The sequence below is a fragment of the Aureobasidium melanogenum genome (genome assembly GCF_000721775.1).
Source record: "Aureobasidium melanogenum CBS 110374 unplaced genomic scaffold scaffold_16, whole genome shotgun sequence".
NCBI lineage: Eukaryota > Fungi > Ascomycota > Dothideomycetes > Dothideales > Saccotheciaceae > Aureobasidium > Aureobasidium melanogenum.
Genome location: NW_024470068.1, coordinates 272,560 through 292,999, shown reverse-complemented (window position 1 = coordinate 292,999; position 20,440 = coordinate 272,560). Strand labels below are relative to the sequence as shown.

The 20,440-nt window shown below is 49.7% G+C and overlaps 10 protein-coding genes across 10 annotated transcripts; 6 read left to right on the top strand and 4 right to left on the bottom strand.

The window, feature by feature from the left end:
• Positions 1-480: 480 nt before the first annotated feature.
• M437DRAFT_19938 (uncharacterized protein) lies at positions 481-729 on the top strand (the record flags this gene model as incomplete). Its single annotated transcript, XM_041018995.1, has 1 exon — positions 481-729. A coding segment is annotated over one exon (249 nt), but the record flags the coding sequence as incomplete, so codon positions are not given.
• A 1,701-nt stretch (positions 730-2,430) lies between these two features.
• Positions 2,431-3,158, top strand: M437DRAFT_76728 (uncharacterized protein; the record flags this gene model as incomplete). The annotated part of the gene is made up of 3 exons (XM_041026676.1): positions 2,431-2,489; positions 2,550-2,898; positions 2,949-3,158. The coding sequence occupies 3 exons, from the start codon at positions 2,431-2,433 to the stop codon at positions 3,156-3,158; spliced, it is 618 nt and encodes a 205-aa protein (XP_040878186.1).
• Positions 3,159-3,294: 136 nt separating this feature from the next.
• On the bottom strand, positions 3,295-5,416 carry M437DRAFT_67539 (putative transporter; the record flags this gene model as incomplete). Its single annotated transcript, XM_041024958.1, has 7 exons — positions 3,295-3,645; positions 3,694-3,925; positions 3,981-4,075; positions 4,135-4,423; positions 4,476-4,833; positions 4,876-4,983; positions 5,170-5,416. The coding sequence occupies 7 exons, from the start codon at positions 5,414-5,416 to the stop codon at positions 3,295-3,297; spliced, it is 1,680 nt and encodes a 559-aa protein (XP_040878185.1).
• Positions 5,417-6,700: 1,284 nt separating this feature from the next.
• M437DRAFT_67538 (uncharacterized protein) lies at positions 6,701-8,716 on the bottom strand (the record flags this gene model as incomplete). The annotated part of the gene is made up of 1 exon (XM_041024957.1): positions 6,701-8,716. One exon carries the CDS (start codon positions 8,714-8,716, stop codon positions 6,701-6,703), a length of 2,016 nt encoding a protein of 671 aa, XP_040878184.1.
• A 647-nt stretch (positions 8,717-9,363) lies between these two features.
• Positions 9,364-9,996, bottom strand: M437DRAFT_26213 (uncharacterized protein; the record flags this gene model as incomplete). The annotated part of the gene is made up of 2 exons (XM_041019099.1): positions 9,364-9,813; positions 9,865-9,996. Coding segments are annotated over 2 exons (582 nt in total), but the record flags the coding sequence as incomplete, so codon positions are not given.
• Positions 9,997-11,385: 1,389 nt separating this feature from the next.
• On the top strand, positions 11,386-12,084 carry M437DRAFT_15499 (winged helix DNA-binding domain-containing protein; the record flags this gene model as incomplete). Its single annotated transcript, XM_041018814.1, has 1 exon — positions 11,386-12,084. A coding segment is annotated over one exon (699 nt), but the record flags the coding sequence as incomplete, so codon positions are not given.
• Positions 12,085-12,955: 871 nt separating this feature from the next.
• On the top strand, positions 12,956-13,559 carry M437DRAFT_10322 (LexA/Signal peptidase; the record flags this gene model as incomplete). Its single annotated transcript, XM_041018557.1, has 3 exons — positions 12,956-13,197; positions 13,306-13,384; positions 13,443-13,559. Coding segments are annotated over 3 exons (438 nt in total), but the record flags the coding sequence as incomplete, so codon positions are not given.
• A 79-nt stretch (positions 13,560-13,638) lies between these two features.
• On the bottom strand, positions 13,639-14,792 carry M437DRAFT_86051 (tartrate dehydrogenase; the record flags this gene model as incomplete). Its single annotated transcript, XM_041028392.1, has 2 exons — positions 13,639-14,492; positions 14,546-14,792. The coding sequence occupies 2 exons, from the start codon at positions 14,790-14,792 to the stop codon at positions 13,639-13,641; spliced, it is 1,101 nt and encodes a 366-aa protein (XP_040878180.1).
• Positions 14,793-15,302: 510 nt separating this feature from the next.
• Positions 15,303-17,250, top strand: M437DRAFT_67533 (anaphase control protein cut9; the record flags this gene model as incomplete). The annotated part of the gene is made up of 2 exons (XM_041024956.1): positions 15,303-15,399; positions 15,458-17,250. The coding sequence occupies 2 exons, from the start codon at positions 15,303-15,305 to the stop codon at positions 17,248-17,250; spliced, it is 1,890 nt and encodes a 629-aa protein (XP_040878179.1).
• A 1,204-nt stretch (positions 17,251-18,454) lies between these two features.
• Positions 18,455-20,425, top strand: M437DRAFT_52676 (uncharacterized protein; the record flags this gene model as incomplete). Its single annotated transcript, XM_041022398.1, has 1 exon — positions 18,455-20,425. One exon carries the CDS (start codon positions 18,455-18,457, stop codon positions 20,423-20,425), a length of 1,971 nt encoding a protein of 656 aa, XP_040878178.1.
• Positions 20,426-20,440: the final 15 nt, after the last annotated feature.

Here is a 20,440-nt window from a genome sequence, read left to right as displayed (position 1 = left end):
TTGTGAGGAGGGAGGTCATATGGAAAGTTGTTCTAGGGCTCTAGGCGTCTGTTGTCTGGAGAATGGAGAAAGGTATCACCCATATATGCATAGCTCTTTCTTACATTGCTCTGAATAGAAGATTGGGCAAACCGTGCAAGCATCGTCAATCATCACCGCCACTATGGAAGCTGACGACCACGACTCTGAAGAGCCAGCATCCGTAGGAGCTTCGGTCGAGGCACTGGACGACATGACTTCCCTAAAGCAAATACTGGATGATGAGCCCGCTGAAAAGATCAATCTCCGGCCGAAGATTGTTCGCTACTGGAACAAGGAAGATCATGAGTAAGACAACTGGTATCTCTTCGAGAGAATCGACGCTGATCCTCTCCAAGTCGAATCATCGAAACTTCTTCTGACGAAACAATAACAATACACGCCACCTGCCGTGGTCAAACTTGCCTTTGCTTTCCAGAGCAAACCCCAGAAAAATCCAGTATCAACAAGAGTCTTCTATGTCACTTCTCGGCCTACTTCAGAGCTTTGTTCTTGGGTGGATTCGCCAAAAACACACAAGAAAACTTCAGCTTCAACCTTCAGCCCCTTGACGCACAAATCTTTGAGAGATGGCTGGGCTGCGGTATTCTGCATACTTGGAACGATGGACAGCCCTGTTTTGGGACACTACTACGACTCTACGTCTTCGCCGATTATTACGACCTTCCAGCTCTCCGTCATGCGATCATGTTTGTACTTGCCCCTCCCGACAAGAAGAATGCCCACCCAAGATTTTTCGGAATGAAGTGGTGGGAGTTCAGACATCATCTTGCTGGACTACCCACCACTTCACCCTTTAATCGATGGCTACTTGAGCGCTACGCGAACTGTTCGAGGCGCGGTACAAATCGCACCTTTTTAACCACTCAAGTTGCGTTGAACACAGAATAATTCCGCGATCTGGCCTTGGAGGTGTTGGTCGACAACCGAGACGGCAGACAGTGTGAATGCTGTCATCATCTCTGCGACTTCCATGAACACGAGAGTAAGGAGCAATGGAAGAAGAGTAAGAACTCTCTTTTCTTCCCTACCTGTCGAATGATAGTACTAAAATGATAAACCTAGCTTGCTACCTTCTTAACAGAGATGTCCCCGAACCCGATCCATCAACCTACTGCAAGCCATCGAGGGCACTGTGAGCAACACGGGCGAAGACCGTGCATGACAGTCGTGTTATCAAGCATGACTTGAGATGAAAGAGAAGGACACAATCCATCGAGCGAACATGAGAGTCCTAGGATTTTACACTTCAAGCGTTCTCTTCTTTCTTGCACAAATTAGGAATCCTATAACTCTGGTAGTACAACTTTCCCTTTGCTTTCAATAAAAGTGATAGAACTTCTTAATGAGCTGATGCTGTGTCTCACTAGCTGGTGGTGAGCCAGCTCGTCGATTTTGTCATAACAGACTCTTCTTGGTGTTGCAGAGTTCTTGATGTATAGACTCCATCTATGGCAATCATACTTACGACATGACTGCTGACTGTATACTACTACTGATATACAGGAACTACGCGAAAGTCTCGATGAACATCCTCACACCACCGTTCGGTCTATCTTGTCCGCAAAGTGCTCAATCTTGAGCTACATCACCCCGAACAGATGCCACGCTACAACACTTGGTAACTGGAACTGTACGTATTTACGTGGTGTCAGAGACAATTTCCAGAGATCCAAGAGATGTTTCTCCTGTGGCCCAATCTTGTGATCAGGTTGATCCCCAAAATTTTAGTCTCGATCGTTACTCGACCAGAGATCTCAAAAAGACGCGACAAGATCTCTTGAATTGGTATGATTACCGACGACTGAATTCAAGACATGATGTTTAATTAGAGTGCACGAAAGCTATCGGCCGTAAGGGGTGGTCCGAAGGGACCCCGCATCGTCATTCACCGGATGCCAAGGGTGTTATAGCGAACTTCCATCTTGGCTCACGCTCCTTCACATACATCCTTCGAGAATAGACGACAGCAGATCCACCAATTCTTCCAATGTTGCCGTACCAGAACTCTTGGCGCTGCTTGGGGGAGATCTATGCCCTGGATTCGGCCCCCATTGCTTCGCCGCTGACAATTGTTGCATTGGAGTAAGTGCTAGGCACGCGAACTTCTTTGTTATTCCCTTCCTGAAGGAGTCTCCAATTCTTAGGCTAATTCTGAACATCGAACAGCATGGCGCCTTGGTATCTTGGCTATGGCAGCCACGTTCACAGGTCGATCGCAACTGCCGCTTGATCTGTGCATACTAGGATTGTGCCATTTTTGTCATGGATGCTGCCTGAATTGCTTCCATCAATGGTGTATAGTCTATCTATATCTATCATGTTTCAGTTGTAGGTCACTGCTCGAATTCAGTCTGCCTTCTGCATTCTGCATTACATAACATATTTGATATGGCTACCTCCATACTTCTACTCACAGTCTCTTTGGCCATCCAAGCTTTGGCACAAAAGTAAGCCAATCTGTCCCATCACCAGTACTTTCGGAGACTGACTGTCAACAGCAGTTATAGCGCAAACCTCACCGTCTCGTTTTCCCCTGCTACACTGGACAACTGTGCCTCAAACGGCTCTACAGAAGCCATCATCTTTACCACAAGCAGTATTCCACTGTCATATCAATGCTTCAATATCGAAGACCTCTTTGGCTCCTCAAATGCGTCCCCTAGCTGGGGCTCTCGCACGACCGAATCAGCCTCCCGGACCTATACCTCTGAAGAAATCTCCCGGCGCGTCTTCAACGCAAACAGCTACTCTGCTCAAACCAATTATTCCAGAATCTGGTACCAGCAGCAGAATTTCACGTCACCAAAACAAGGCGAAGATGCTGCCAGGATCTTCGAATGTTTAGCGGCCGAGACTGTCACCAGACCGGGTCTTCAAACGAGACAGTTTATCCTATTTTGGGATAGACGTGTCAGAGCTCGGGAAACGGTGAATGCTACGAGGCTCCGTATAATATCGGGAGTTTCCAGATCGGCTCTGCGGCAGCTGTCAACAGCGGAGCTAAGAAATGTTGGGTTGCCTCAACGGGTTCGGCTGCTGAGAGATTCAGTGGTAGCAAGACTGCTGCCGCCGTGGGCGCTGCGGCCATACTTGCAGCCGGAATGTTGAGCTGGTGATCGCGCAGTTGGACTTACTCACCAATCAATGATGTCTGAAATGAAGACTGGTTGCTTTGTAATTCACTTTGTGAGAATTAACGAATACTGACTTCCAAAGCGCCTGTGTGAAAAAGTATCGTCTAGGCTTCCTTGTCTAAACATCGCCCTTCATATCCCTGCCTTCAATAATGGTAGCTACCTCCACCAAATCATTACTAACATGACCCTTTCCAACCAAAGGCGTCTTGATCAAGTGGTACTTGAAATGATCTCTCGTCCTGATGTTGAAAACAGCATCCAATTCCTCAAGCGGCCGAGCTTTGGTCTCAGGCAGGCAGAACCATGTGAACACGAAACCAAAGAGGTTCCACGCAGCATACCAACAGAAAGCACCTTGGGGCGTGAATGCTTCTTGAAGAGGAGGCCAAGTCAATGCAAGCAGGAAATTGAAGCCCCAGCATGTGGCGGTTGCGAACGCCATGCCAGTGTCGCGGACTGCGAGTGGCTATCCCTCATCAGCAGGAGGACACTTATAATTTGAGTAGATACTTACAAATGACTCTGCAGAGTATGTGAAAGGCACTGGACCCATGCCTGGACTATAGCCGACCATGAATAGGTAGATGCCTGTCGCCACACACCCAATGCGAGCAGTACCCTCTTCAGGGATAAAGAAGGAGAATCCAGTGAAGAACAGGCATGCAGCCATGTATGGGAATGTGGTGAGCAGAAGCCATCGACGTCCTTTGGTATCGATGGTAAGGATACCAGGAATGGCAAAAAGCCTGTGCATCAGGTTCAGTTCACAGTACATTTGATCACTCGCTGATTTCAGCTTACCAATTAATGATACCAGTCCCCATGGAAGCAAGAAGTGCTTGTTGCTCTCCAAAGCCAGCATCTCTAAAGATTGCTGAGCTGTAGTACGCAATTACCTGATTTAATCTGTCAGCTTAGGTGCCATGAGGTATGTAAAGTCATTTCTCTGACATACATTGACTCCACAGAATTGTTGCATAAACATAACGAAGAATGCAGATTGCGCAGCACGACGATTTCTAGGCACTGAGAATAATTTGGTTGCTCTAGCCCAAGCGGTCTTTGGTTTGAGCTCGTACTCAAGCATGAGACGAACGTGGATGTCGTAGAGATCGCGAGCTGCATGTAAACGACATTGACGGAGTCTGCAAAGCGACTCGAAGGCTTGACGATAACGACCCTTACTCATGAGCCAGCGGGGACTTTCAGGCGCGAAGAAAGTCATACAGCAGACAATAATTGGGCTGTGCAATGTTAAGCCTCGCTTATCGAAATGTGGAGGTCGAGCACACTTACGGAATACTTGTAGAGGCAAGCATCAGTCTCCAGTTCAAGCCAGGGTAACCATCGGCTTGTACAGAATAGAAGGCTACTGATGCGATGAAGCCTAGCATGATACCAAAAGCAGTCCACATTTGCCATTGAGATCCCAGAGCACCTCTAATCCGAGGAGGGGAGCACTCGGCGGCATAAGCAGGTGTAGTAGAAGACTTGGCACCGATCGCAAAGCCTCCAACGAATCGTGAAGCGAAGAGCTGCCATTTGCCAAAAGTCGCACCTTGCCAAGCTCCGGAAGCAACAGAGACAAAACATGAAATCCAGATAGTACCACGTCGACCGAAGTACTTGTTGAGAACAGGCGATGTCCAACAGCCTATGAGCACTGAGCATAGATATGGAGCACCGTTGATCAAACCTTGTTCCCATGTATTGGTAATGCCAAAGTCCTCAAAGTAGAAGAGCTGAGCTCCGTTGACTGCAGTCTGATCCATGCCTTGAACGATGGCAGCAGCGCCGCAGAGCACTTCAGATGGTCAGCTAATGATGTAATTCAAAGACCAAAGAGACTCGCCTGCAACATAGTACATCATCTTGGTTTGAGACCATTTGTCCTTGAACGCCGAGCTTTTCTCTTTTGCGATCCAATGTCTCTCTTCCTCGTTGGGATCGAGGCGGTCGATATCATCACGGTTGTAGGCATATCGAGCACCACGGGCCAGCTCTCCACCAAGGTCGTGAAGATCATACTGCTGGATCAGGCCCTCGAGGTCCACAATGATATCGTGTTCTGATTTGCCTAAGTACGGATCACGTTGTCTCTCCCAGAGTGTCGCTTCGTGCAGCTGGCTGGGTGAAGCGGAACCAGAGCTTCTTTCATCCTTGAAATCAATTCTGTCTGTCTCGCCTCCCGGGCCAGCGCCTTTGGTGCTATCAAAAGGAGGCTTCTCGTTAGCCATATTGTTTGGAGGTTCGTGAAGATGATGAAACTGCAGACATGCCAACAACAGCTTATTTAGAGGCACCGCCATCATAGAGGATTCTGAAGCCCAGAAGATCTACATTATGGGACTTGTCAGCCAAGCAGATATTGGAAGGGCCATGGCTATGATTCCTCGGCTCTTTCTTGGTCAAGTTTCTGGTAGGGTAGCCCCTTGGGGCACCGCTGAGTGTGATCCCTATGTTTTCACAAATTCTAAAGCTCCACCTACTCATACGCATATAGAATACAAACATGCCGTTATTGAAATCTACATCACCTACTGTGCATTCGACAATAGCATGACTTGTGTCTCGCGCAACCATGTATTGCTATTGCACATCTTGCTGCAAATCGGTGTTGTATGCATGACTTGGCGAACGCGCAATAGCTCAGTATTGTCTTGATGCTGTCATGGCTGACGCTGCCTAGCCCATTGGCGGACATAGGACAGAGGCATCGGGGTATTCATGGCCAAGATAACTCCATGGCTCGGCGGTGCTCGGCGAGCTCGAAACGATAGGTATGGATATTGGCGGCTGGATGTTCGAGGATATTGTTCCTTATAGTACTGCTGCTATCAATATTATCAATGCTCGCGAGAAGGAGGTATGGATGTCTTCATCGTCCCAGTCGGGCAAAAAACGCAAGACTCGCAGACCCGTGCGTGAGCTTCAAGCGTCGCGTTGTACTAAGGTTTATCTCTAATTCTTTCCACATCAATTGGTTCTGTGGTGTAGTTGGTTATCACTTCTGTCTAACACACAGGCGGTCCCCGGTTCGAACCCGGGCGGAATCATTGTTTTGCCCGTGTGCAGCATCGTTTTTGTTCGACAATTGGCCGTGGTATAGTTGTCCGAAGCCTACATTGAGATTTTGCAGAATTTTGGTGTGGGAAGGTGCGAGTGGTCGGTCGTGCTTGCAAGACGCCGACGCGTGACATGCGACGACAGACCATCACAACACCGACACTCAGGACAACATATCCATGTTTTACTTGCTACTCTTCACCGCAATTATGATCAATACACTTGTCAAGCGCTTGATCAATCGTTGTACATCCATGACTCTCTACTCCTGCTAACATCTCTCAGCGACCCCTCCATTGTACTCCGCTCTCGAACACCACTGCTCCCTCTCTTGCGGACTGCCTGCAACATATCATTTTCTGTTGATGTCTCTGAGTCTCGCACTTCAATTTTCTGCTCATCTCCGTGCTCTCAACCAGTGCTCATGATGTCTTGGGGCCCGTCTGCATCACTCGCTAACACTCTTCGTCTTCTCTTGCATACTCGGCAAGAGCTCTGAAGGCTTGACTCTTGGTGAGGCCGACTGGAATAGTTTCCTTCGAGAGAACTGGACTAAAGTTGAAATCAAGGGGACGCGCCTCAGTTGCGGCGGAAGGAAAGGTAAAGCCAAAGCTGAACAATTCGAGACCTCCGTCTTTCTCTTTTCCAGAAGACACAATCTTTGCACGAGGACCATGAAGAAGCTTTCTTGCTTGGTCAACAGTGATACAGCTCTCACTGCTTGACTTGTCTTGCTGACGTACCATCAATGCGACAGGAGCTGCGAACACGGCCTCATGGCGTTCTGGTGGTAATTCAAAGTTATGTTGCTGTGTAGCTCGCTGCTGAGGATTGAAACTGTCAATCGCGATTCTTTCTAACTCCTGTATTATGTGATCACGAGAGGGCAAAACTGGCGATGTACCCAACCATACCACTGGCGAAAACTTGAGGGTAAGTGGTTGAAAGAGATTGGCGGGTAGATGGGCGACGATTCGGAGCTGAGCCTGGCCTGAAGTGATGTCGACGAAGCTTGAGACTTGGACGTTCCGCAGGAGGTGGCCAAGGAGACTGTCAACATGATTCTGGGCCTCAGCGAGTCGTTGAGGGAGCTTCGAGGTTTCTGCGATCATGGTAGAGTGTTTCAACGACTCAACGACCTTTGTGTTGATCGATTCTCCAGCAAAAGTCGCGGATTGCGGTTCAATAGTGTGAGCACGCACACTACTTCGGAACATGGTGATGATCTTGCGTTGTGTCTCTCGTTCCTGTGATGCTCCGCCTATAGCGTGCGCTCCAGCATCGCTTTGACTGCGTTGATCAGTCAAGGCAGGTGGATTCACCTCATGGAGCAAAGGCTCGCTCGAGGAAGAAGGGTTTCTAGTCTCGTAATGCTGGATCATATTGACTGAGGGAGACGCAGGCAATGATGATACGATAGTGGCCTTGGAGCACCAAGCCGAATTGACATCATCAGCAACGGAGAGATAAGCCTGCTTTCGAGATGGTGACCCATCAGGGATGCTGTTTGCTTTGCGTTTGTTTCCGCGCGCTCCTTCGATGTCGAGGACAGATGAGCTACTTGTAGTCATTGATTGAGCACAGCTCATTTCATTGACATCCGTTGATGAACGAGATTGGTGTTCGATAGCGCCATCGGATGATCTCGTGCTGGTGGATTGAGAAGCTTCGTCGTTCTCGATATGAGTATCTGGGTTCAACTCATCGAGTGACTGCGAGCGATGTCTACTGCGGAGCTCAGTGTCCTGACTTTTTGGAGAGTCGTCAATCCACAGAACTCCTCGCTGTCTCAACCAAGTGGAGCCAGGCAGGAACGGCAGCTCTGGATGGCCAGGTCTTGATACATCGTCCTCGAAGCCATTGGGGTCGAGAATACCGCGCATATGCTTGAACTTGTGTAAGATTTCCCAGACGCCAGTGAGATAGAGATTCTGCTTATCTCGCTTGAGCTTGGTCAAGTCGAACAGTTTGGTAAATGGTGGCCAAACTTTGTCTTTGTCGACTCTGCCTGGCAAGCCCTCAGGCTTGAAGACAGTCTTCCTGGGCCCATAGCAAAACTCAATCCTGCGCTCTGTGGGAGCGTAGATTGGACGATACCAGACGCAAAGAATCCCTTCTTTGAACTTCTTGCGACCGAGCAAGACATAGCCATTCATCCACACAAAGTCCAGGTGCTGGACAAAGGCGAACAATGCTGCTTCGCAGTCGCGTTGTTTCCATTTTGTGTCAAGTTTGGTGAGAACTTCAAGCTCTTCTCGGATAGCATTTGTAGGTACCCAGCCGGCTTCTTCGCACAGGTCGTCGAACCTCTCACGAAGTTCTTCCTTGACCTCGACAGCATGAGGTTCAGTGATATCAAAGATAGGAGGCACAACTGGATACTTGAGGCGCGGCTTTTCTGCCTGAGCAATGTCGCGAGCTCTTCGTCGTGTGGTCATTGGAGGAGGTAAAGGCGAAGGCGTGGAAGCCATGATTGTTCAGACTCAGTGATTTTTGCAATTGTCAAACCTGACGCGCAGTCTACCACGAGACGTCAGCGAGATTGTGCGACGAGTTTGTGTAACAGGGACAAACAACGACAGGTCATTTATTTGGGTCGTGGTCGACGTGACGACTCATCGGGACGTGTATGCAGGTACGAGTCGCTTGCATATGAGATAAATTGTTGCGGGGCACGATGCAGGGAGACCAAAAACGACATTAATACGGATTTTTGAATGCATTTGGATAAGTTATGGCTGCTGTCTAAAGGAGACTTGCCATGGTCTTTTTGAACTCCTCATACCATCGACATGCGCCTGCATCGGCTAGTGTCCAGCCAGATGATTATCCTAGAAAAGCTTTGTTTACCACTTCCAGCCGTCGGAACCAAGTTCTGGGATATCGTCGCCAAAGTATTGACACAGCGCAACCTTGCATCGTTGTTCTTGTGCGATCTTAAGCTTGGTAGACCTTGTGTGTTTGCGCTTACTCCTCTTCCTCTTCGGACTCCAAGGGCCAGAGTCTTCCGAAAGGCTGAAGGGTAATTGCAGAAAGCGCACTTGTAGGAGAATGCGATCGAGCTTTTGTGCGAACAGGCGCTGCACTTCATCAACATGGTCTCCTCCTTAGGTCCCTTGAGGAAGCGTACGAGAAGGCGACCTACAAAAGGGCCCTCATCTTGGATCATCTCGACGAAGTTGTCTTGCTTGGCCAACTTGTGCAAGTGCTTTGCGCAGAAAGCAGCAGCAGCAGCTTGGACGGAGGGATCCGCGATGTGGCCCATGGAGGGACCGGTGAGCTTCTGGATTCTGGCAACGAAGTCGTCGCTTTCCCAGGTAATCTCCATGAGATCCTCGAACTTCTTGACAACGATGGGGCGGAGAGAAGGGACATCGTACTTGTCTGCAACAGCGTACACATTGATATGGAAGAGAAGGTCCTCATTCGTACTGTAGGGGGCCGAGTCGTCGACAGTGTTCCCCTCAATCATCATGTCGTAGGGAAGGTCGTAGATGTGACGGATCATAGCGAGGATAGCTTCAGGATCCTCGTCATCACCGAGGTCAACTTCATTGCTTGAGGCAACCTGCGTCGTATCAGTGATGAGCTTAGCAGAAGTGGATGCCAAATTGCTCACAGGAAACTGGCTTGAGAATGCCCTGAAGAAGTACTCAGATTTGCGCGCAAGGACTACCTTGTGGCAGGAGAGCTGCTGTCCGCCAAACTTGAGCGTGACATCGGAGAGAAATTCGTTGTTGAAGAAGCTGCTTTTTGGTCAGCAGTTGTAGATTCTGCGCTGTGAGGAACAATTGATAGACTTTCTGTCGCTGCTGCTAGCAGAACCGCTCGTAGCCATTTTGGACAGAGAGAAAGGGACAAGGCTCTAGATCGCAGATCTGAGGCTCAGGGATTCGAATTACAGTCAGTATAATCCTACAAAAGTGAGGTGTTGTCTGATGTGGAAGCACTTGAGCGCACACGCCAGCGCAAACAGCAATATCAAGATCCGAACACACAAACAGCAATGCCGCATAGTGCATTTGGCACGGGCAGACAAATGTTTTCCTATCCGGATTCATGCATAGATTATCTCGTGTATTAGGTCCACGTCTCGAAGAAGGAAATGGAAAGAAAACCTCTATCTTCAACTCACACTGGTTCAAGAATACGAACGGAGGGTAGCAAATGATTCCTTCTTTTTTTTTTTTCGTGGTAAGCTATCGATGGAAGAATCGCTCTGTCTGTTGTATCGTGATTTCCCCTCATGATAGCAGTCACCTAGAGCAATGAGAAGAGCCTCCACACACAGGCAGTGGAGAGTGGCTAGAGTATAAAAGGGAACCATGAGGTTAATGAAGAAGCTTGGAAGGCGGGATATATGTTTGTGATAGATTGTCCAGACAGACAGCTTCGTAGCGCCGCCTACCCAGGACATATTGATGCAGCATACTGCAAGGATGCCTACTCAATCAAATCAAGTTGATGGCGAGACACGGCTTGGTGCAGCAAAATGCAGGAGATGATGTCTCCAGTGCTTCCCCACACGAGTCATGAGAGCTTCGAGGCCGCGCGTGCACGGACCATAAAGATTTCTGGACAAAAAACCAAAAAGTGCAGTGAAGCTTTTGAGCAGCAGAACTTGTGTAGCTTTTGATTCGACCTTCCTTGCAGACCCATTCAACCAATCTACACCGACCTTCACTACATATCTCCGTCGAGTCACCCTTTGCGAAGCTTCGTCCGTCAATTGCGCATACACTCCAGATCGCGATCCGCATATATCACAATGTCCGACATCAAGGCCACTCCTACCGCTGAGGCCGACCCTGCCGCCACCTCGATCCAGAACGACAAGACTGTCGAGCAAACTTCCAACCCCGACCAGACCACTGAGCTCTCAGCTGCACCTACCACCTCCGAAGATGCTGTGAAGGCCGAGGCCAAGACCGAGGAGCAGAATGAGAAGAAGGAAGAGGCCGCTGAGACCAAGACTGAGGAGGGTACGACTATCCATGGCGCGCACAGTCATTGCGTAATCACTGACAATAACATAGCTCCCAAGCCTGCCGAGAACCAAGGCGAGAAGAGAGGTGGACGCAACCAGGGCGCAGGTCGCAACCCTAAGCGCGTCAGATCCAACTACGATGAACTGCCAGAGAGCAGCGACCCTGAGGAGATCCGTCGCCAAGTCGAGTTCTACTTCTCCGACTCCAACCTTCCCACCGACAACTACCTCCTCAAGCAGACTGGCGGCCACAAGAACCTCCCTGTCGATCTCAAGGTCATTCACAACTTCAAGCGCATGCGCCACTTCCAGCCCTACTCCGCTGTCCTCGAGGCTTGCAAGGCTAGTGCTCTGATCAACGTTACTGACGATGGCCAAATCACCCGCAAGGAGCCCATCAGCGACAAGTTCAGCGATAACGTCGACGAGAACCGCAAGATGCTCGAGAACCAGACCATGGCCCGCAGCATCTATGCCAAGGGCTTCGGCGAGGAGAAGCCCACCAGCCAGACCGACATCGAGGAGTTCTTCAGCGTTTACGGTACTTTCAACGCAGTTCGCCTACGCAGACACCAAAACGGTGACTTCAAGGGCAGCGTTTTTGTCGAGTTCTCGGACGAGAAGACTGCCGAGGACTTCCTCAAGCTTGACCCTAAGCCTGCATTCCAGGGTCAGGAGCTGAACATCAAGAGCAAGCAAGCTTACGTGGATGAGAAGCTCGAGGGCATCAAGAACGGCACCATCACCCCCAACGACAACTGGAAGGAGAGAAGAGCCAACGACCAGCGCGGTGACCGCAACGGCCGTGGAAACGGAAGAGGTCGTGGCGGTCGTGGTGGACGCGGTGGAAGAGGAGGACGTGGTGGTCGCGGAGGCCGCGGTGGTGATCGTGGTGATCGCGAGGACCGCAAGCGCGGTCGTGAGGAGGATGGCCAGCAGAGCGAGGCCAAGAAGACCAAGACCGAGGAATAGGTGGTGATGAGATGGTCGAGGGTGGATGGGATATGATCTTGCTTGACGACTAAAGTGATATTGCATGGGTCATGGCGTTTCTGTTCCTTTAAAAAGGACTGGGAGGTGGTTGTACAATTTCCGGGCTTGATACCTGCGAGTGGTTAGATGAAGGACTACCTCAGAAAAGCAATTTACTGATTTCTGATTCATCTTTTATGACAGACTCGGCATGAGTAGGTCTTGTTTCCGCTTGTCATTGTCCTGCATCCAAACCGCAATAGTGTTCTTGACTTCATCTGGAAGAAACCGAAGCTTTTATCTTGAATGTTTGTCATTGAATTCATGACCTCTACTTCTTGAATGGAAGCTTCTTGACATCCGGTAATACAATACCTTTCTTGAAAATGGATTACCATCACCTCTGCCGTGGATGTCTGCATTCGAGATCAATGTCACAGCAAGGTCAGGGTGTTGCCCCAAACCATTGGGTTTCCCAAGTCCGCAAAGTCCGAAGCACGTCCAGAAAGTCTACACGACGATCTCGAGGTGATGCGACAACTTGTCAACACGTTACACTTGCACCATATTATATTCAGGCGAGCCTCTATCGGACAGTTCGAATTGACACCGAAGGGTCTACCAGCAAGACCTTGAGCGAAGAACCCTCACCCCTGTACCACAATCACCAACAACCTCTTCGAGCACACGACCTATCATGAACAAACTCCTTCCTTGGGTCACCACGTGCGCCAAAGGCGGCTTCATCGGCATAACCACCATGATAACCATAAACGATCACTTCTTCGAATCCATAACAGTGACAGGTGTCTCCATGGCCCCCACCCTCTCGGCCTCTTTCAATGAAACCGGCGAAAAAGACGTGCTGCTCATGAAAAAGTGGAAACCAACCAAGGACCTACAAAGAGGAGATGTGGTGATGCTGAATCTCCCACACAAGCCGGAAAAGCTGGGGATCAAGAGAGTGGTTGCTTTGGAGGGTGATTGGGTTACGTTGGATTGGAAGAGGAGGCCGAAAGATAGCATTGAGGGGCCGACTGCGGCGGGACAGGTTTGGGATGCTATTGGAGAGCAGAAAGAGTTTGGAGTTGGGAAGAGGAGGTGGAAGGTTCCTCTGGGTCATGTGTGGGTTGAGGGTGACAATACTGGCATGAGCAAAGACAGCAATGACTACGGCCCCGTGAGTTTATGTGGGCTACATAATGGTAGCAGTCGACAAGCTAACATGGTGGTTACAGGTCTCTAAATCATTGATCGCAGGAAAGGCGATATACTGTCTCTGGCCATGGGAACGCTTCGGTGAAAAGCACTGGACCGGTTACAAGATAAAGACCAAAGTCGAGCGAGCTACAAATGTTGATGTCGGTCAGTGGGAGAACTTGTTCTGAGCACGGTTTGAATGTATCGATTAAGGTGAGCTTCTCATCTCCCAACCTACTTCTTGAAAACCGTCTCGATCTCCTTGCACACTGCTTCTGTCACTTCTTTGGTATTGCTGTTTCCTGCCAAGTCCTTTGTTTTGACGCCAGCCTTAGTCACATTCTCAATCGCTAGCATAAGCTTGTCAGCGGTGCTGTCCAATCTACCCTGACCAAGCCACCTGACCATCTCCGCTGCACTCCAGAAAGCACCAACTGGATTGGCGACACCTTTGCCTGCAATATCAGGAGCACTGCCGTGGATGGGTTCGAACATACTTGGATGCTTTCTGGTAGGATCCAGGTTGCTGCTAGGGGCAATACCGATACTGCCACTCAGAGCAGCTGCCAAGTCACTGAGAATATCGGCATGCAGATTCGTCGCGACGATAGTGTCCAGACTTGCAGGATTGTTGACCATACGCACAGTCATGGCATCAACCAGCATCTTGTCATGTTGAACATCTGGATAATCCTCGGCGACCTCGTAAAAGACCTTGTCCCAGAGAACCATGCCATGTCTTTGGGCATTGCTCTTGGTCACCATTGTCAACTTCTTTCTTTCCCTCGACCTTGCCGTCTCAAAGGCGTATTTCATGATTCTTTCGATTCCGACACGACTGAAGATGGCTAGCTCGGTAGCGATGGTGTGTGGACTGTTCTCATGGGTTGTACCGCCCTGGCCTGCATATTCTCCCTCGCTGTTCTCGCGGATGATGATCCAGTCGAGTGTGGAAGGGTCGGTCTGGCAGGACGAGAGTGGAGATTTTGTGCCTGGCAGGATGCGTGTGGGACGGACATTGACGTATTGGTTCATGTTCTTGCGGATAGGAAGAATCAAGTTCCAGAGGGAGATGTGGTCAGGGACATCTAGGGCCTGGATCAGCATGCTTCACGACGGTGGTAAGCATGGTCAAATATACCTGGCCAACCAACAGCACCGAAATAGATGGCATCATGCTTCTGCAACTGGTCCATGCCATCTGGAGGCATATACCATCCTCTCTCCTTGAATGCTTTGCTGCTCCAATCAAAATGTGTGTAATCGAACTTGAAGCTTCCCTCTACTGCCGCCAGCTTATCCAAGACTTGGATAGCGGCTTCGGTGATCTCTGTACCGATACCATCTCCTGGAATGGAGGCAATCTTGAAGGTTTGTGTACTTGACATGTTGAATCGTATGTGTCAAAGCTGGGGAGAATTAGGACGGCACGAAATTATATTATATCACTACCGGCTATGGAGGGGTATTACAGCGGGGCTTATGTAGGTGATGCGGAGTAACAAAAGTGCGGATGAGCCGAGCTCGGAGGTGTGATGGCCCGATGACATTCACATGGCATATCACTAGCCTTAGTGACCGGATGTTAGCACTGGCGCAGTCTGAATCTCGAACCCAGCTCTTGCTACGAGACCTCATAGCGTTGTCAGGAAATGGAAGGAGCTCAAATGGCCTCGGAGGAGAACAGGCGGAGGAAGGAGCTCGGAGCTTGGCCTCGCAAAGTCCGAGGGGTGACGATGTTTACTTGCAGCTCGAATTGTTTTGCGACAATTGCGATACATCAACAAAATCATCATCCTCGCCATAATCAGATACCATAGTGCATTTCAACAATACAGCTCTTATTTTGCATCTGATCCGCTCAGCATCATCTTCACCAAAGCATAACTAGACATACCATGGAAAAGTTCCTGCGCGACTGGCGACAGGATGCTTTGAACAAACACCAGTACGAGTCGGCCATCTTTGTCGGCGACAAGCTGCTCGCCTTGACCAGTGTGTGCCGCATCTCTTGTCTGACGTCTGTCACACTCATCTAACCTCTAATGAGCAGACAATGACAAGGATGCCTTCTGGCTGGCCCAAGTCCACTTCTCGACAGCAAACTACACTCGCGCCCTCGGTTTCCTTTCTCGACAAGACCTAATCGCTCGCAATCCGTCATGTAAATACCTCGCCGCTCACTGCTACGTCAAGCAGAGTCGATACGATGAAGCATTGCACATCCTCGGCGACAAGAATCCTGTTCACCTCATCACCTCCTCTGACCGCTCGCGACGGAAACTGCAACACCTAGACCCACGCAACCCCCTCGGAAAGATGGCAAAATTGCCCCAATTGAGATCAGACCGGGCGGACCGCAGTGAAGAAAGAGACAAGGAAGATATGAGCAATATTCGCTTCGAGGCTGCCATGTGCTATCTACGCGGTCTCTGCTATGCGAAACAAAACGCTTTCGATCGCGCCAAAGACTGCTACAAAGATGCCGTACGGATCGATGTCCTCTGCTTCGAAGCTTTCGACCAGCTCATGAAGAACTCGCTCATGTCACCAGCTGAAGAGTGGGAATTTCTGGATTCCTTGGACTTTGACAGCGTCAGTGCTTCCGATACTCCTACATCGAGTATGCAAGAAGCTGGAGAATTTACGAAAATGCTCTACATGACGAGGTTATCAAAATACAGCAGGCCAGATGACTTCAACGCTGCAGTCGAAACTCTGTCAACGCATTACAACCTCTCTAGCAATTCGTCCATCTTGTTGTCCAAGGCTGAACTGCTTTTTACGAATCGCCGCTTCCGAGACGCTCTTGCCTTAACCACTCAAATACTCGAAACCGACCCTTACAATTTTTCTGCTCTACCTGTTCATCTAGCCGCCCTCTTCGAACTCAAGGAAACAAACGCCCTCTTCCTGCTCTCGCATGATTTAGCAGATACACACCCAGAAGAAGCGTGTACTTGGCTAGCAGTAGGAACATACTATCTCAGCATTAACCGCATTCCCGAAGCTCGCGGTTACTTCTCAAAAGCGTCTTTGATGGACCCCCACTTTGGGCCCGCCTGGATCGGTTTTGCCCACACCTTTGCTGCAGAAGGTGAACACGATCAAGCCATCTCTGCTTACTCGACAGCCGCCCGCTTGTTCCAAGGCACTCATCTTCCTCAACTCTTCCTCGGTATGCAAAATCTCTGTCTCGGCAACCTGAGCCTGGCAAGAGAGTACCTGGAGACTGCATACACAATGTGCGAGAATGATCCTCTGGTGCTCAACGAGATGGGCGTTACATATTACCAAGATCAGCAATTTGACTCTGCGATACGCACGTTCGAGCTTGCCATTTCCATCGCTGAGGAGGTTTCTGCTTCTTCAGCGCCAGCCGCGAGTTTGGATATCAAGACTAATCTTGCACATGCCTATCGCCGCAACCAACAATACTCGAAAGCTCTTGACACATTTTCAGAGGTATTGAGGTTAGGCGGTAAAGATGCAGGTATCTTCTCTGCCAAAGGACTGGTGTTGCTCGAGTTGGAAGAGTGGTTCGAAGCGACTGTTGTTCTGCATGAAGCACTCGCTCTATCGCCACAAGATCCTATCGCTACCGAATTACTCTCTCGCGCATTGGAAGGCCTAGAAGGAGAAACGCCAGTAGCAGATGCAGAAGACGAAGAAATGGACAGCATACTAGAAAGCAAACTCGCCATTGCAGAACAAAGAAACAGGAGAAGAGGAAGAGCAAGGTTAGGCATGGACAGTGAGATGGAGAATTCAGAGATTCAGGATGTGACGGAGGTTAGTGGAGTGGACGAAGAGGATTGGACTGGAGCAGATGAGTCTGAAGTCTAGAATGCTGAGGTTGCTTGGAGAGGGAGGTGACTTGGATGGTTTTTCTTTCTTCTAGTATTACGATACCATTTTTCTCTTCTTGAACGACGAGATATTCCAATTGAACTGTGCATATATGCAATGGCAGTGACGGTGAGTCTTTGGAGATGAGAGTGACTCAGGACTGCAGTTCCTCAGTCGTAGACACGCTCCATCAGGCAAACGTCACCGAATGTTGCGCATATCCCAAGCTGATCAGTCTGTCATCCAAGAAGCTGATCGGCAGCAAGAACTTACAAGCGACCCAGTCATCGTCGCTCTCATGCTCGAATTGTTCAACTCACCGTCACGTTTCCCACTCGCATCAGACAACAGCCTACTCTTCACTTCAGCTCCATTACATCCGGTTGAGTCAGGTCCTGTTTTGCCTTCCCGTCGTGCCGCAATCAGAATGCTGTGCACTCTGGCGATGGGGACTGTGGTTGAGGATACCCAAGGATATGAGTGGAGGTTGGTAGGCGCGACCGATGCGAACTCAAGCGAGTCAAAGAGCCTTCGATGAGGTTCGTCCGTTCTAGGCAAGTCGTACAAATGAGCGTGCTGGGTAGCAACGATAGATCTCGAGGGAAGAACGATGCATCAAAGAAGAGGAAGGGATAACGATGATGTGAATAGGACAGTGAAGGAAGATGAAGGAGGGATGTACGATATGAGGGCTTGCTTGGTTAAGAAACACTACGATCCGTAGAAGTGGCTTCAGAAGTCAGACGCATACAGATAAGATATTGAGTTTTCAGTCATTTTTGAGGCCATGTTTCGAGACGTATTGAGGGAAAAGAAACAGAGTCAAGGTGTAAGGAAGTCGCAGTTCGAAGTGAGCGATTCTTGGACATCGGGCTCGGGTGAAACGACGCCGAGATGACTTGCCTTCTTTCGCCTTGTGCTCCTTTCATGTGAAGATTCACAACTTCTTTTCTTTTTCAGAGCTGCTGAGCTTTGCGACCGAAGCGCCATGTATACCAGATCTGCTTACAGGAGTCACGACTCTGTTTGTGATTATCGTAAAGCGTGGAAGATTGACAGCGCGAGAGAGGGGCAGTGTGCCTCGGCTGCGATCCACATTGTGGACTTGAATCGATTCAAGAACAACCCCTCCATGTAACCCCGCCAATGCTCTTTCCTACTCATTCTAAAGGGCATACTGGAAAGACACGCATACTTCAAAATGGCTACAAGACTGGTTTCCTCATCCACCGATGGATTCTTCCAAGAGTTACCAGTCGTACCATCCCTTTTCACCACCTTGGACCAGAAAACAACCACCAAGGCAGATGTAATCTCAGACGACAAAGCATTCGCCAGAGTTCTTGAACTCTACCTGCCTTCATCAGCACAACAGCCTCTCCAAGCAATTCATGAGATGAGTCGACTTGCACTTCGCCCAGACATTCTAGCACATTCAGTCGATGCAGAGACCAATCATCCCAAATTACGGCCCTTCAACACTTTCGGTCAAGAAAACAAGAATGATCCGTTGTGGACTACGGCGGGCTGGAAAGCGCTCAAGGCTATATATCAGGAGAATGGTCTGATTAGTGTCGCTTACGACACAACGAATCAAGATTGGAATAGACGTGTGCATCAATTCGCCCTGGGCCATGCTTACATCTGTACGGGAACATTGACAGGCTGTCCCATGGCTATGAGCGATGGTGCGGCAAAGTTACTCCAAGGACATCTTGACAAGCCAGATGGAAATCAACCTGGTTTAAACAGAATCGTAAACGAAGCATATCGGAGACTCATCTCTAACAATCCAAAAGAAGCTTGGACAGCAGGACAATGGATGACAGAGCGCTCCGGCGGCAGCGACGTCAGCGGCACCGAAACGTATGCAAGGAGACTTGATGCTTCAGAACTGGCCGAGGAGTCTCGAAAAGGTCGAGTTCTTGATGCCCATGGTATGCCTCTTGGCCCATGGTGTATCAATGGTTTCAAATGGTTCAGTAGCGCTACTGACTCCGATATGACAATGATGCTTGCTCAAACTGACAGCGGTCTCTCGTTGTTCTACGCACCCACTCGTCGCCGTGTGCCCGCGACAGGCAATGCCCCTTCTTCCGAACTCAATGGCATTCGCATCCAGCGGCTCAAAGACAAACTCGGCACTAAATCGCTTCCCACAGCAGAGCTAGAACTCAAGGGCGTCCGCGCATACCTCATCGGCGAAGAAGGACGCGGCGTAAAGGAGATTTCTGCTATTCTGAACATGACGCGTTTGTACACTGCACACGCCGGCGTTGGCTACTGGGCTCGCGGGTTGCAAGTCTGCCGCGCTCACGCTCGCGTTCGAAAAGTACGAGGTGGACTCCTTCAAGACAATCCAGCGCATCTGAGATGGATGGCCAGCGAGACGGTAAAGTATACCGCAGCCACGCACTTCGCTTTCTTCGGGATCGCAATGCACGGTGCCATGGAACAAAATCCAGACAAAGTGGTTGGCAGCACCAAAGCTTCCTCCTTGATTCCTTCAGCCAAGGACGAATTGGCCATTCTACTACGCCTCCTGACTCCAGTGATGAAGAGCCAGATTACGCTGGCAAGCGTAGCAGGCCTAAGAGAATCGATGGAGTGTCTGGGTGGCGTCGGATATTGTGAGAACAATGAAGATGGCGGCCTCATGAACATCTCCAGAATTTTCCGGGATGCGCAGTCTGGACCCATCTGGGAAGGCACCGTGAGCGTCATGGCCGAAGACGTAGTCAGGGTCATCACAGACAAGCGCATTGGAGGAGGCAAGGTCATCCAGACAGTATATTCTCCTTGGGTGCGCCGCGTTCTGACTGAATGCAACCCAACGTTTTCCAGCGAGGTTGAGCTTGTATTGGTCAGACTCACGGCATTGGAGAATATGGTCAAAACCATCGACAAAGAGCAGCTATTATTTCAAGGACGCGAGTTGCTGCAACATCTTGAATGGGTGACTTGTGCGGTATTGCTCATGTACGATGCTTGTACTGATGAAGATGAAATCGCGACTGAGATAGCGCGAAGGTGGGCAAGAAGCCATCCCATGAGTCCGACCACTTTCCAACCCCTAAGCGGACCCAGTTGGGCGGAAGTATCGAAGATGGACAAGAAAATATTCCTAGGCACCAGTGGGATTGATTCCAGCAGGACGACTGCAAAGCTGTAGAAAGCGTCATCAGTA